The sequence below is a fragment of the Cydia splendana genome, chromosome 15 (genome assembly GCF_910591565.1).
Source record: "Cydia splendana chromosome 15, ilCydSple1.2, whole genome shotgun sequence".
NCBI lineage: Eukaryota > Metazoa > Arthropoda > Insecta > Lepidoptera > Tortricidae > Cydia > Cydia splendana.
The window spans coordinates 9,792,169-9,808,989 of NC_085974.1; the positions used below are offsets into that span (position 1 = coordinate 9,792,169).

Here is a 16,821-nt window from a genome sequence, read left to right on the forward strand (position 1 = left end):
TTTATTACGTCATGAATATTATAAAAATACAGCTATGGTTTTTCTTAACATAACTAAATATACATTGCACCATTGTTCCTAAAATAAAGATATTATACAAAATTTACAACCACCTTTGTGACTACAGTAAAAAATGGTATCAAAACGCCGTACCACATGTGATTCTAAAGTACTATATTAATATTTTCTGATTTCAATATTTAATTCTAATATCCAACCCAGATATTCCATAAATCGTGCATTAAATTGGATAATTACACATACTGTTTTCATCATGCTTGCGAATAACTAGCTATCAAAGATTCATAGATCGTACTAGTAGTAGATACAGGCGTGACAGACAGACAGACGGACAGCGGAGTCTTAGTAATAGGGTCCCGTTTTTACCCTTGGGTACGGAACCCTAAAAATCGTGCCCACCAAGCTCCGCAAATTTTTCTTAAGTCTATATATATCTAGATATATATAGACTTAAGAAAAATTTGCGGTTATATCTAGATATATATAGACTTAAGAAAAATTTGCGGAGCTTGGTGGGCACGATTTTTAGGGTTCCGTACCCAAGGGTAAAAACGGGACCCTATTACTAAGACTCCGCTGTCCGTCTGTCTGTCTGTCACGCCTGTATCTCATGAACCGTGATATCTAGGCAGTTGAAATTTTCACAGATGACGTATTGCTGTTGCCGCTATAACAACAAATACTAAAAACAGAATATAATAAATATTTAAATGGGGCTCTCATACAACGTGATTTTTTTGCCCTTTTTTGCGTAATGGTACGGAACCCTTCGTGCGCGAGTCAGACTCGCACTTTGCCGGTTTTTTATTTCTTAGACGTAACATATGTATAGTACAATCAATGGGTCTTTGTGCCTATTACAGCAGGTATGTTAGTTATCAGTCTTCCTCGAACGTTTACAGCTTAGACTCCGTAAGCCAGTTGAAGGCCTGCGGTTTCCTGCTGCTGGCGGGGTTGATGAGTATGTTGATGATGCTGGGCCGGTCGGTGACGGCGGCGGCGGCCTTGATGGCCTGCTGGATCTCCGGCACGGTCCGGCACAGGTGGCCCGTCTCGCCGAACATCTCCATCATCTTCTCGTAGCGGACTTGCACGCTGAGCGCGGTCGGCGGAGTGCTGGAATAACAAGATAAACGTGAGACAATATATAACCCAATTGCAGATGCAGATTTCGTATAAAACATATCGCGCATAGTGACGTGAGTAAAACCCATAGAAGTATTAGGTATATGTAGTTCGACTCACGAAAAATAAGTCCAATTGCATAATTCCTCTGTCATTATAGGTATGTTTATGACATGTTGCGTGCGTGACCTTAACTCTGGTGCCGATATAGATACCTAATACACGAGGCATTTCATTATTGATTGGCTAAAATAAATTTAATGACAAAATTTCTTGCGCGGCATTACAATATTTGGCGTTGTCAAACTGCCTACTGTACAGTTTACTCACTAGCGGCACAACACACTTGGGGTGATTTTTGAGATCCAGTCAAACTTCTAGTTTAGTTAGTTATTCTGGGCATTTTCAGCAAATCGACATCAACTCTGCCTATTTTGCGTGAAACGAGGTAGTCTACTCTAACCACCCCAGCTCCTCCACGAAACCTAGCAAGGTCTTCAGGTTGCTAACAGCCTCCTTCAGTGTGCACGGAATCCCTAGGTATTTTGCTCCTGTATATTTCTACCTGTTCACAGTCTAGGCACACCCCGGACACTGGCGATCAAATGTATGAAACAAACACGTTCCTACGCACACAGTCTAAGTTCGTGTAGGTGAACGCGTACCATGCTTGTGTGAGTGAGATAAGACGTGCTAGGGTTTCCGCCATTTTGTTGTCAAGTTCGATGACCTCAATGACTCAAAACTCATTGCGCGAATTAGGAAGAAATAAGAATCGTATTATGTTGTAAGGTGGGTATCTAAGCTCGATTTATACAATAGTTTCCTATTTTGAATCAGTATAAACGAAGTAACAAAATTTTTGTAAGGAAATTCAGGCCACCAAAATATTACGTAAGTTGAAAACATGATTTTTTGTTCATATAGGTATTGTGTTGTTTTCAGTGTGATCTGATAGGTTTTGTAAATATTTGTTTAATATTTGAATATTTTACGTGGCCTCCGCTCTGCGCACCGCGTCGTTGCGTCCTTGCCAGCCGGTAACTGTGAGGTAACCGAGAGCGGGTGGGCGGCACTTCCAACGGGAGGCAGGGAGTGTCCATACTGTACGTTAGTACTCTTTATTATACTGTGGTCTAGGACTGGGGTCTCCAAACTTTTTTACCTGAGGGCCATATTGCCCCTCAGAAACTTTCGCGCGGGCCAGGAGGGTGTCAGGTTGCTGCTGTTAGGAACAGTTCCACTCTCAAAAAATGCTGAACCCCTGGAGCCTGGCTCCCGCGGGCCGGACAGTGGGCCCTCGCTTTGGGTGTCGGCGGGCTGGATTGGAACGCGTCGCGGGCCGGGGTTGGGAGCCCCTGGTCTAGGAGAATGTTTGGTTGTTTCCTCTTCTTCTAATTATTCTAGGTCGTTGGAACTTACGTCTGCGCGGGGTCGCCGCCAGACTGGATGTCGGCCATGACCTCCTTGTCGAAGCCGCTGTAGATACCGTTATTGTTGACGATGATGATGATCACGGGCAGCTTGTAGCGGAACATCGTCTCGATTTCCATTCCTGCACAGTATTAAATAAATCTATAAGACCCAGTGTAATTTATCTGCTATTAGTAGTACCTAAACTCCCTCGACCTGTATGTTACGTACAAAAAAGATTAGATGGGCAAGCTACCCAATGATTTTCCGTTTAAAGTCATTGGGTCCTATTTTTGTAGGAAAGTCGCCATTGCTGCCTTGAAATACCTAAGGCTCAAGGGGCCAGTCCTCGAATCGCACTGCAAAGTAAATTTTGGAATTTTCTAACATCAGCTGCTGGGTGACATACAGTTTACCCATATAACGCAATTTCAATAAATAATAAACGTAAGTTTTGACGACGTATTCGTACAAATAGCAACTCTTAACTGTCCATCGGTGGACCTTATTATAAAAGGCATAAAGTTCAATTAAGTATGTAATCTTGGTTAGTATCTAGTACAATATGGAAAGCATCTGACCCGAGAAGCCGAAGGCGGAGTCACCCTCGACGCAGACGACGCGCTTGCCGGGCGAGTGGTCGCGGCACCACTGCGCCGCCGCCACCGCGAACCCGGGGCCCACCTGACAAAACATCATTCGATTATTGAAGGCATATAAATCTAGCAGTATTACCAAAGAGAATTTGAAATGGAGGAATATTGTCAAAGTAAATTATGTAGTCAGTGCAATTACTGCCATCTTTCGACACAAATGATTAACACTTTAACCTTTTGAACGCCACAGACGGCAATTGACGTCAACGCAAAATCGTGACAACGGCGCCAAAGACGGCATTTGACGTCGATCGTTTTTTGATGAATATGTACTGAAAATCACCCCACTTTTAGGTTGGCATTATTTATTCACAAAACTAAATTTTAACCCCTTGGCGTCAGTGGCACGGCAAATGGATGCGCCGTTTGGCGTTCAAAAGGTTAAAAACGCCACGCCGACGTGTGTTAAATTTGTTAAATGTCAAAAAGTATCATCATCTACTCGAGACTAGGCCAAAGGTATAGCGCCATCGCTCGAAAAGATGATGCTCTATTCTAAATTCTCTTTGGTATTACCAAACATAAAGAAAGAAGAAAAACATAAAAAAATTTATGAAAGAATTTTGGTTGATTAAAATTATCGCCATCTACTCGAGAGTAGGCCGAAGGTATGGCGCCATCGCTCGAAAAGATGATGCTCTAGTCTAAATTCTCTTTGGTATTACCAAACATAAAGAAAGAAGCATAAAAAAGATGATGATGAAATAATTTTGGTTGATGTACCCCCATGGTGCCGAAGGTGCCAGCATCGAGACGATGCCGCGGCAAGTCGTTGAGCAGCAGGCCTCGCCCGATGTCCATCGTATTGGCGCCCTCGCTGACGATGATGGAGTCTTTGGGAATGGCTTCTTGTACCGCCTTGAACACCGCGAAGTAGTTTAGTGGAGTTGACACGTCGTTGGCTTGAGCCTGGGAAATAAATGATATGCTTAAGCCGCTTTACTGAGATACTACAAGTGTTTAAAGTTGCGTTGCGTGAATAAAATTAAATTGTGGTTTATGAAAAGCTTGTTTAATATTTTTATCAATATGTTGCAAATTTGTATCATGTATTGCGAAATCAGGTAGGTAAAAGCAAGCGGAGCGTAACACGTTACATATGGAACCATGCTGATAATGATAAGGCGATGGGTCGTTACCATACCATCAAGGGGAGTGATTGTGAGTTTTGTTATACATCTAGTCGGCGGTTATATACCTAGGTATATATTATTCTAGAAAGTATTTTTTTGTCATTAAACTTATTTATAGTGCCGGTAAAAAAAATAACAAATCTTTGTAATTTCGTAAAGAATTGAATGAAATAAAGATTTTGAAAATACTAGCTTCCGTAGTTGCTTTACAATATTTTCACATTATTTTGCAATCATTATCCTCCTGCATACATGCCGAGTTTAATTTTTTTATACAATATTGAACTCTTCTTCCCAGACATAAGGTCTAAAACAAAACACACACCTTATCATGCGTACTTGACTGCCCGGGTGATCCACTCGCGGGAATGACGCATAGCACGATGACCTCATTTGCAATATTTTTAGCTAAAAGGCCATATCTCAATACCAACTCCGTGCGACTCTAAACCCTAACACAATGGGCTAGGTCTCAATTTCGAACAGATACATGTTTTCTGATATACAAGATTGTTATTTTATTTTTAGCGCTTTAGATGGTCTATGTATTGCAAGTCTGGTCGCAGCAAAACTTGTAAACAGTATCAGTTTAAACAATGGCATCAAACGCTACGTACGTATTCATGGACTTAGGGACTGTCAACGATCCCAAAGACAAAAATATAAAATATATAACAGAATTAAGCATGGCGGCGGTCAGAAGAGACAACCTCATAGATTCCGGAGAATTTTACGAGTTTTTGAACGAAGACGACGACTTTGGGCATCAAAACACGCCTCCTGTTCCAAGAGTCCAACTCAAACTTACGCTCTGCTTCAACCCAGGCCTAGAAGAGCTACTGAATGGAGGCTTCGAAATCGCCGAACTGAAACCAGAAAAATCTTTTGACGAATGTTTCGAGTTAATAGACAACTTTCTTGGCATTTTAACGGAGCCTGTATATTTGATCGCTCACAATGGGTTCAACTTTGATTTCCCGATATTAAAAAGACATCTAAAAGGCAAGAAATTTTCAAAAGATGTCATGTGTGCGGATACCTTTTATGGCTTCTATGACATATTAGAAAAGCAATCTGGAGGTATTGATGCGGCCATAGAAAATACCACAGTCCAACTTGCTAATTCCAATCTAGATGATTCATTAGAAGGAAGTAAAAAACGCTTGGAAAACCTAAGACAGGCGAAGGCTGATAGAGTAAAGAAAAATAACGGATTTCCATGGGGTGAAAAGAAAAATAAACCTTCAAAAAGCTACAAATTGATCGACATATACGAAAGAGTGCTGAAATGTAAGCCTGAAGACGCACACAAAGGGGATATCGACTGTCAACTGATGATACGCATTGCTGTGAAATTGTCTAAGGAGTTTGTCGAGTGGGTGGAGAATAATCATTCGTCATTTGAAGAGCACGTGGAACCCACTTTGAAGGAAAAAAAAGCATTGGAAAAGGATAAGGCGACTGCAGAGGTTGGAACTTCAGGAAGCCATAAGTCTAAAGACTCTCAAGTGCATATCTAGTTTACTTTTTTCTCTGAGATTAATTATAAATAACTTAATCATTATGCAAATGATATAAATATATTGTTATTGTTATTACGGTTATATGTTTTATTTTAATATCCTAATGGGACTATCGCATCGACCACCCATCGCACAATATTCACACAGTAACCTTAATAAGCGGCCTACCGTAAACATCGAAATTTCAGTATCTGCTTATCTATCGCTCGAATTATTGCGTATTCTAGAGAGGGAGATGAAAAAAATTCGATGTTCGCGAGCATAGTAGGCTTGAGAAGTTGCGACTTGGTAGCATATCCTTGTTTGACGATCCGTGGAAACGTTATATCAATAATTGATATACCTAAGCATAATTTCAAAGACAATGTCATTGTATTTTTCATCTCATAAATTTCTCGTTAGCAATTTTTGCTATAGGTCAATACCTATAGCCATAAGTGCAATCACTTAAATCACAACTGACTAAATGATTGAGTTTAAACCTTATTCATAAAACTTTACGCGCCTGATTTAGTTAAATTATGTTTTATCCCTTTCTTACAAATACATAAGTCAAAATGACAGATAAAGACAAAAACGATTATTAGCTAATCGAGGTTTGTAGCGCGTTTATGAATAAGGGAGTAAATCCTTACCGCGACGAACTCCGTGTTAGCCTTTTGCTTCTGTGCAAGAGCCTGCCACCAGGCGTGCGAGGGAGACAGCGAGCACTTCTTCTCTTTCAGTTTAGCCGACAGCGCTTCCACGAACGGCTGGATGTCCGAGTGCACTGCCACTTCTGATTTCACGCTGTTGTGGAACTCTTCAGGGCTGATGTCCACCTAAAAGTGTATGTGTCTTTTAGCTGTGAATACTGATGTGTGAAATTTCCACATGAAGTAATTTCTGAGGCTTAACAAAATTTTCTATTCCCAAAATGGAAACTATATATTTTATGAAATTTTCCTGAATTCTCCGAGAATTTTTCTAACTTTTTGGAACCATTCCTGACCTTGCATTTCTGTAGCTGTGAAATTGCTTTCAAGAATTGACACTGAAGTTCTATTAACTGAATGTGTTTCAGAAGTATACCAATTATGACGCCTCTAACTGAAATACCTTATTTGACACAGTACAATCTATAAGTGGACCGTGGGCATTCTCAGTCACACCCACTATCAGAAGTGGACACTGAAGTAGGGACGCCATCAGATATATCGGAGCGGCCAAGGTGTTCACAATATCTGAAGAAGCACTTAGCACTTAGGCGTTAGTCTTGACAATGCACCTTAGCCGCTCCGATATGTCTGATGGCGACTGCACCTAGGTACAGATAATGATTGAATGCCTGAATTGAGACAGGTATCTTGAGATGGTTTGGACATGTGGAAAGAATAAGTGAAAGAAGGCTAACAAAGAGAGTGTATAAGGGAGAAGTGGAAGTGGGACTTGGAAGGGGTAGACCTGAAGAAAGGCCAGGTCAACCCTTCCACCCTAAACCGGTGAGCGTGTATGAGGAATGTTATGAAAGTGAAGGAAGCGAAAGAGGTATGTCAGGATCGTAGCAAGTGGAAATCCGTGGTCTCTGCCTACCCCTCCGGGAAATAGGCGTGATTATATGTATGTATGTATGTATATGTACCTGAATGATTTTGACTTTGGGGTCGAAGCGTGGGGTTTGGCCGAAGTGCAGCATCCAGTTGAGCCGCGCGCCGAGCAGTAGTATGACGTCAGCTTTGAGAAGAGCTTGTGTGCGAGCGGTGGACACGCACTGCGCGGAGGTGTCCGGCACTACGCCTTTACCTGAGGGACGGTAACATTAGGGTGAGTTCTATCAATAGGGTATTTGACTACTAGTCAAATCAGTTTCTTTTTTCGAACTGTCAAAACGATTTTGCTACTATGGAATTTCACTAGCATCACATAGCATTTGACGTCACAATCAAATTACCTTTTATAGTTTTATACGGGTATTGAAAATAGAAATTGTGTCTAAAAATAACTGCTGTCTACGTTTTTCTATTATCCTTCTGGTGCTTTATTTCATGCATGGTGTAAAATAATTTATTTTCATTACAGTCAAATATTTATAAGTATTACAGATCGTTCAGTTTGGGTCAAAAAATCGACTTAGCCGACCTTGTTAACTTCACTAGTGTCAGAGCAGAGCGATGGGAGTAGTTAGCAATGACAACCCAGAATCTGTTGTTACTTTTCAAGTGTGTCCTATGCATAAGTATAGGCGGCAACTTTGCCAACCACTTGCCAACAATAACTAAAGCTCTCGCGGGTAAATGGGTAGTACGACCCTGCAACTAGCTTTGCTAAATTTTGCTTTTTGCTTTTGATTTGCTTGCTTTGCTAGAGACTAATCCATGGCAGTAGGCAGGTATAACCCAGTATCGGTAACATTCCGATTCAGCAGAGCATTTAGAGCAGCGGTCGGCAACCTTTTAGCAGCCAAGGGCCACATAGCAGTTAACGAAGTGGACGCGGGACGCACTTTGTTAATATTTATGACTTTATCAGACATTGTCATTTGTCAATATTACATACAAAATAGCCAGGGAGGCTTGCGGCCGCTGGTTGCCGACCGCTGATTTAGAGCATAAGAATCAACTAAATATGACACAGATGACTATGATGAATAAACGCATATAATCACTTCGCGAATGCGGCATACCTCATGCTCCATACCTCAGGGGAGTGTGCTCGGTTGCCTGCTGTTTTTAGCATACATCAACGACTTACCTAAAAATATTGATACGCAGTGCGTTATGTTTGCAGACGACGTGTCAATATTATTAAGTTGTGGTGATAGTGCGGAATGCAACACGCGCCTACTAGAAACCATTAGCCTGGTCACCACCTGGCTACATGAACACAATTTAGACATTAACCTAACAAAGACAAAAGTAATTCAGTTTAAACCTACTCAGAAGAAACCGTTGCACTTGCACTTAGATATCAATGACAGCCCAATTGAAGAAGTCACTGAGTTTAAATTACTAGGCATTAAACTAGACTCCGGCATAAACTGGAAATCGCACATCCAAAATATAAAATCAAAACTGGCAAAGTTTGTATATGCCCTTAGTGTTTTAAAAATAAATACAAATTTAGAATCTGCCATGACGGCTTATTATGCGTACGCGCACGCCTGGCTGAGTTACGGCGTAGTCCTGTGGGGTGCGAGCACCGATGCTCACCAACTATTTGTTATGCAAAAAAAGTGCGTCCGCATTCTGACCAATACGCGCATTCCAAATAGTTGTCGACAGCATTTTAGAGACCATAAAATATTAACACTACCCTCTATGTATATTATGGAGGCAGCAGTATTTGTCAGGAACCACCCATATTTATTTAACGGAACGGAAGTATTCAAACCTGAGAGTAGACGAAAAAATCATATCATCTTACCGCCTAGCAAGCTTGCCATAGTTAAAAATGGTCCCTTCTATCGATGTGTCCACATAATGAATAAAATCCCCGAGACTGTTAAACAATTAAGCGACATTAAGTTATTTAAAAATAAATTAAGGAAGATGCTTATCGAGAAATGTTATTATACCATAGACGAATTTTTAGAAGATGACATGACATAAAACATTATTATTATTATTTTTTTCAATCAGTTTCAGTTCAGTTCAGTTTCTTTATTCATAACGTAAGTTACATGTCAATTTTATTATACATATTTACATCTTATGTCTATTTTATATTAACAATAATAAGTATCTCATTTCAATAATCACATATAACATTGTTTGTATTCATAAATTCATCAAATGCGTAGAACGCCTTATCTATTAAATATTCCTCAAATATTAATCAATCAATTTATTAATAACATATACATTTACATTTTCTTTTTTGTATAAAATTAATTGACATCAAGTAGGTAATCTAGTGTTTGAATTTAGTTTAAACCTAGTATTGCATGATAATTACTTTAAAGTTTAAATCATTTACTTTGCTATTATAATTACTGTAATTGTAAATTTTATTTAGTTATTAAGTTTAGTTATTAAGTAACATGTCCTGTATTGTATACCCTAGCAGGGTGTCATGCACCTACGAAGACTAAAATGTAAGACCTATTGTACTGATGAGCATGAGAACAATGGATTAAATGAAATGAAATGAAAAAATGAAAATGATATTTGACAGCTCCGCTATCTTCACTAGTGACTTACCCATGGGAGTAGGCAGGAAGGGTAGCCCGGTGTCAGCCACAAGTTTTCGTAGCGCGTTCTCAGCTCGGGCGTAGGCGGCTCCCTTGCCTACGATGACCAGAGGTCGCTCAGCTTTGGCGAGTAACTCGGCCGCGCGAGCTACTAACGCCGGGTCGGGGTGGGCTAGCTTGACGGGATCTGCGTTGTAGAGTTCGGGTACTTTTTCTTCTTCAACTTCGCTCTAAAAGTAGAAGTGATAGAAATATTATGTCTTATCCTTTCGGTAAAGAAATGCTACGCAGAAGTTCCAGGATTGGATATTTCTACAATAATTCGTGAAAATCGTGGTGGTTCTTTCACTTCTAATCATCCCGGCTTTTGACTTTTCGACGCACGCTTCTATAAAAGTGTCTTTTATCACAGAATAAATAATAGTACTACCGTACAGAAAGGAAACTTCCTACAAAACCGAAGTTTGACAGCGGTTCAGGGTCGATTCATGCTGTCCCTTTCTAATATATGGAACTATCCCTTTCGCCTATTTAGGGTTGTCAAAATTCAAGCCATTATCTTATCTGTGGTCGTGCACGCAAAGGGATGTCAGGTTGTGTCAACCCTAATAATTGCTCGGAGGAATGCTGAGCCGAACGGAGCCGAGTTTGCCCGAAGGGAGGAGTTTCGCACACCTGCTTTTATATCAGATAAGTTCAGTCTAGAAGGAAGTTCCTTGACACAACACAACATGTGTTTCTACTGTTTCCAGCAATTAAGAGCTTACCAAAAGCAAGGTGCCGGGCATGTCGAGGCAGGCGGCGCCGGGCCGGCCGGCGCTGGCGAGGCGCACGGCCTTCTCCACGTGGACGGAGCATACGTACTGACTGTACAGGCGAGTCCACCTGACACATGTACACTCACCAGCAGCAGCGTGCCGGGCATGTCGAGGTAGGCGGCGCCGGGCCGGCCGGCGCTGGCGAGGCGCACGGCCTTCTCCACGTGGACGGAGCATACGTACTGACTGTACAGGCGAGTCCACCTGACACATGTACACTCACCAGCAGCAGCGTGCCGGGCATGTCGAGGTAGGCGGCGCCGGGCCGGCCGGCGCTAGCGAGGCGCACGGCCTTCTCCACGTGGACGGAGCATACGTACTGACTGTACAGGCGAGTCCACCTGACACATGTACACTCACCAGCAGCAGCGTGCCGGGCATGTCGAGGTAGGCGGCGCCGGGCCGGCCGGCGCTGGCGAGGCGCACGGCCTTCTCCACGTGGACGGAGCATACGTACTGACTGTACAGGCGAGTCCACCTGACACATGTACACTCACCAGCAGCAGCGTGCCGGGCATGTCGAGGTAGGCGGCGCCGGGCCGGCCGGCGCTGGCGAGGCGCACGGCCTTCTCCACGTGGACGGAGCATACGTACTGACTGTACAGGCGAGTCCACCTGACACATGTACACTCACCAGCAGCAGCGTGCCGGGCATGTCGAGGTAGGCGGCGCCGGGCCGGCCGGCGCTGGCGAGGCGCACGGCCTTCTCCACGTGCAGCGGGATGAGGCGCGCCGACGGCGGCCGCGCTACGTACTTGCAGTACAGCCGCGACGAGTCTACCTGAGGTGCCATACATTATTCAAGTGAAAAAGAGTTCAGTACCCATATACTGCGGCGCTACGTTAAGAAACTAATGCCAGACATATAATTTGCCAAATTTCATGTTAAATGATTGTTGAACGAATGATTATAAATTTGCATGTCGTTTTAAAATGAGAGCGTAACTCTTCTTCTTGTGACTCTTAAATCTGCAATCAAAAGTGGTGATGGTGGTTTGTGATGCTGATGGTGTTGCTAAATAATATATTTCACTGCAAAACACAAGTGGACATTGATGTACGTACACATATCAGCTTTAAGCTGCCTATAGACTTAACTTACACTCACTTATAGTAAGAAAAGTTCTTGCTTGCCTAAATATTTCTGACATTAACATAACTCATTACGTCGGACTCCAGCGGGCATTTTCGTGGCATGTCAGAATGATAGGTAAAGTTCGCAAATCAATCGATTCACTTTCCAGTATTTGTACTTAGTATTTGGTACCTAGTATTTATAATGTGAAATTCCAAATATAAGTATGAACAACAGTCATAATGACGCATGTCAGCTATTTATTTGTTTTTTAAGTGGCCACTTCAGTGGGCTACCCAGTCATCACTTCAAAGAGTATTTACACATTAAAGATGAATAAATGATAACGGGTAACTAATTTAATTAACTATGTTACAAATACTAGGTACATTATAATACTCGTAAGTTAAGATTTTTTTGTAAACCTTACCTTGCCCTCAAACTGCCCCCTATAGTCCGACGTTTGTGATAACATTCAACTATAAAGGTTTAACCCTTTATAAGGCATAAAAGGGTGGTGCAAAGTTGAACTCTATCACTTTTAAATAAAGTTCAAAATCAGGTGGAAAATTATTCCTATAAAGGTAATTTGAGTTAGATTATCAGTTTGCATGCATAAAAGTATACCATGCTATTTAAAATACGAAACATATTCCCAACATTGCTCATTTGTACATTCATTGTGTAATATTATGTTATCTATTAGATAACACTAATCTAAATCAATAACTATAGAAATACTTTATCATATCTGTCCTTCTGGTTACCACCTAAAGGCACGATTATCGTTCTGTTTAAAGGTTAATTTACAAATCACTGATTTAAACTTTCAATTTTACACGATTACGTCCCGTCATTGTGAATAATAATTTACAAATCAACTTGATATGCATATTTGATAGGTACCTAGTGTAACACTCACATAACTTCCTAAGACCCTGCATACAAATTATTGAACATATTCCACAATCTATTCCGAACTTTTAATATGTAACTAAGGGTTCCATATTCAATAACAAAACAATTGCTTCTAGGCCTAAGGAGGATAGGTCCTATTTTGTAAAATAGTGATATTATTCCTGTTATTCTGTAAGATTTGGAGAAAAACAGAAAATCTTGAAACATTTTCTATCAAATACAGTTTTTACTATGTAGTACTCGTACATTTACTACATTTTTAGTATTCCGTACAAAACTTTGTTCATGGAACACTTATTATACCTGTGGCCACTCCTGGAATCCTCCAATGCCCTCATGGTCCTCTGCACAGGAGCCAGCAATGACCAGCATCGGCCACGCATTCACCTGTGCGTTGGCCATGCCACCGACACAGTGCAGCAGTCCTGGACCGGACACCGCCAGACATACTCCTGGCTTTCCTGTAGATCAGAGTTATTCACATTTAAAAAAAGGTGTTCAATCAAAATTATCTGCAGTCCCAAAAGATATTCTCATCAATTATCATCCAATAATGCATCCTTTGGAAGTTTCTAACATGTATTTTACTATTTTATTGTAAAGATGCAATACCAAAATTCATCTCTTAATATCAATATGAGATGAGAAATATCCTGTACCATGCCATGCCTTTTGCCTCTGGTAGTAAAGCAAGCCTGAACTGTGTAAGTATTCATACATAGTCTAATGAGCAGAAACAACCTAATTAATAAATAATATACATATAATAGTAGTAGTAGTAGTAAACACTAATGCACAAAACAAGTAGGTAGGTACATAACAGAGAGAGAATACAGTAAATGTGTACAACATGTGGGCCTCTTCCAGGTAACCTTTAAGCAATTGAGAGAGAGACATGAAATTGTAGTCAAACTAAGATAATATGTAGGTACAGACAGCTGCAAAGAGAGGTGACCCTCCTGCACCCAAATTTTTATGCAGGGGGTCACCTCTCTCTGCAGCTGACTGTACATGACGGCAAGACTTTAACACTTTCGCAACCAGGCAAAATTTCAAACAATACCCCAGAAACCGACAGTACTCGCTAGTCGGGCAACGACGTGCAACTCAATGCCGCACGCCGCGAACCCGCTAGTCGGGCAAGCGGCGGACGCTCAGGGCTGTGCCAAGTAACTTTCGTATAAGTACGTGGATAAAATTAAATCTGCTGTCTCATCTGTTTAGGCTCCCCGTTTTGTTCTTCTCCTAATTCTAACTCCTACTGATACATACCCGTGTATGCAATTTCACGTAACCAACTAATAAGAATTTTTATTTTGTAATCGCATTAGGTAAAGTAAATAAAAATACAAAGTGAAGTAATAAAATATAATAATCAACTGTACCAACTTTTCGACCACATAATAATCAGAAGACTTACAATTTTTTCTGTTAGTGGCAGTGGCAGCCCTGAGGTAGTGAAGATGCAATGCTTGCCCGCCTGTCGGGCACTTCGGCATCGCGTGTAGGTTTATAGCTCTTGCCCGACTAGCGGGTATGTCGGCATCTGAGTAAAGTTTACGAGTGCCCGAGAGTCGGGTACGCGGTGTCGAATGTGTTAAAGAAGTAACTAACTCTAGAAACATAACTAAGATTTTTTTATTTTATTAGTCTACTTTGGTGTCCCACTGCTGGGCAAGGGCCTCCCCTCGTTTTCTCCACTCGACCCTGTCATCGGCATTTTCCCACCACTAAGTACAATATTATATTTTGGATAATAATATACAGTTTAAATCAATCAATGGCTATCTTTAATTATCATGAATAATTATGATAACTTTGAAATTCTTACATAGATAAGGTTTAAAAAACATTAGAAATCACATTCAATCAAAATCTTGTACCTGTGAGATATCCAATAGCCTGTGCAGCATAAGCGGCAGCCTGTTCATTGCGCATTCCAATATACTTGAGCCCCGCCATTTGGAACGCCATTGCGGTCTCTATTACGGGTATACCCACAATACCAAATACATATTCTACACCCTGAAATTACGTAGACATAACATTAATTGCTTCCTCAGTAGATTTTATACTAGTTTTTAGTCTTTGCAGTGGAATTAAAACAAATTGCTGTGGGTTTCCTCTGAAGTAGCTTTAAATACAGTTATTTGTCTCATTCACCAGTAATGCTTTCAAAGGAACTGATTATACTTATAGATGATGGAATACTACCTAGTACGCTAGATTCATTTTTAAAACTGCGTAATAAGTAATAACTAACTAACTTATAATAAAGTATAGAGTAGGAACTTACATCAAAAAATAATTTTATATCATGTGTTGCATTTAAGTGAAAGAACACTTGCTTATTATAGGTATGTAGGTAACACTTCTTGATAACAAGAATGACTACCTAGTAACAAACAACACGACTTTTTTTATGATTATGGACAAAGTCCATTGTTAAGACAAAACTAACCTTTCTTTAAGATTTCCTCATAAGTAATAGCTTAGTAAAATAACAAATTAATAGTAAAAAATGGCATTGAAACTTACCTGTTTCTTTAAACTTTCGGCTAATATAGTATTCCCGTCAGTCACCATACTTCTGCTTAACTTTGGGGAAACCTGAATTGATTTTCTTAAAGTAACTTGTGCTAGACGACCTAAAAACATATTTACAGACTCACAAAAAAAATCCAAGGAGCGGTACAAAAACACACGCTATATTTAGGTAACCCAAAACAAAATGACAAAGCACTCGTTAAACTGAATAACATTGGAATAACAACACGTCGTGAAAAGCTATATTATCACAGTTTAATCATGTCACAACAAACTTACTTTTGACAGCGCTAGCGATACGATTTACAACCCGGTCGGCGTATCAGACAATAATAAACTCTGCGTAGTGGGATAATATTATTTCTTATCTCAACATTATCATGCTACGAATTTAATCAAAATTGAACTTAGTTTGTTAAATTAAGCTTATCAGTCTTATCACCAGTATCGGAATCGGCAAGTTTATTGTTAGTGTTATCATATCTGTCAGACTGTGAAGACTGTCACTTTGACAGCAGTGAACTTACCGCGAAAACCGAAATCGAAATTTAGTTATTTGCCTCTCTATTGCTCTTATATATATTATAGCGTGAAAGAGAGACAGAAACAGAAATTTCGATTTTAGTTTTTCGCGATACGGCCTCGGATCCTAAAAAAAAAACATTTAAAAAATGTAGTAAGGCTAAGGTGTTCTATACTCTAAATCAGCGGTCGGTAACCTTTTTTTGCGTAGTTTTAGTAGCGTAGTTAACGATGAGTAAGTTGACGCGGGCCGCACTTTGTTAATAAATAAATAATAAATAAATAAATATTAGGGGACATCTTACACAGATCAAACCTAGCCCCAAACTAAGCAAAGCTTGTACTATGGGTACTAGGCGACGATATACATACTTGTATAGATAAATACATACTTATATACATAGAAAACAACCATGACTCAGGAACAAATATTAGTGTTCATCACACAAATAAATGCCCTTACTGGGATTCGAACCCAGGACCATCGGCTTAGCAGACAGGGTCACTATCCACTAGGCCAGACCGGTCGTCAATATTTCTGACTTTATCAGACATTGTGCTTTGAAACCCTCGCAACGCTCAAGATTCCATTTTTCGAGTATCAATATTAGCACGAGCGGTTAAACAACAACTTTGCCCCCTTGTAAAACATATAACTATATTTGACGTCCATTGTACTATTTGGGTAACAACCAAATCTCTCTAGTTAGTGTGTCAGGTACAATAGGTACTATTACTATTATTACTGGATCCAGAAACTTGGTAGCTGATAGTAGGAGATCCCACATATATGGTCGACCTTCACCAATTTGTCTGACGGATGAAACTATGAAAATATGAAACAAAATATGTTCCAGAACATAAATAAATAGGGTTGCCTAAGGCCCCGTTCGCACGGCAGC

At 40.4% G+C, this 16,821-nt stretch overlaps 1 protein-coding gene across 2 annotated transcripts; it reads right to left on the reverse strand.

The window, feature by feature from the left end:
* Window positions 1–511: 511 nt before the first annotated feature.
* Window positions 512–15,810, reverse strand: LOC134797585 (2-hydroxyacyl-CoA lyase 1). Of its 2 annotated transcripts, XM_063769869.1 has the most exons (12): window positions 15,677–15,810; window positions 15,389–15,498; window positions 14,734–14,875; window positions 13,154–13,311; window positions 11,492–11,638; window positions 10,050–10,269; window positions 7,493–7,653; window positions 6,507–6,692; window positions 3,939–4,124; window positions 3,141–3,243; window positions 2,569–2,701; window positions 512–1,137 (listed from the first exon to the last, which is right to left on the reverse strand). In XM_063769869.1, exons 2-12 carry the CDS (start codon window positions 15,434–15,436, stop codon window positions 918–920), a joined length of 1,704 nt encoding a protein of 567 aa, XP_063625939.1. In that variant the 5' UTR covers window positions 15,437–15,498; window positions 15,677–15,810; the 3' UTR covers window positions 512–917. The 2 variants fall into 2 exon arrangements, with proteins under 2 accessions (XP_063625939.1, XP_063625938.1); XM_063769868.1 differs by lacking the exon at window positions 15,677–15,810 and having other exon boundaries at window positions 15,389–15,608.
* Window positions 15,811–16,821: the final 1,011 nt, after the last annotated feature.

Bases quoted from the DNA above. Each gene is read 5' to 3' on its own strand.
- LOC134797585 (XM_063769868.1), bottom strand. From the start codon at position 15,508: ATGTTTTTAGGTCGTCTAGCACAAGTTACTTTAAGAAAATCAATTCAG. The intron at 11,639-13,153 runs GTATAATAAGTG...ATGGCACCTCAG, and splicing joins GATTCCAGGAGTGGCCACAG to GTAGACTCGTCGCGGCTGTA. The intron at 7,654-10,049 runs GTAAGTCACTAG...ACCGTCCCTCAG, and splicing joins CTTCCTGCCTACTCCCATGG to GTAAAGGCGTAGTGCCGGAC.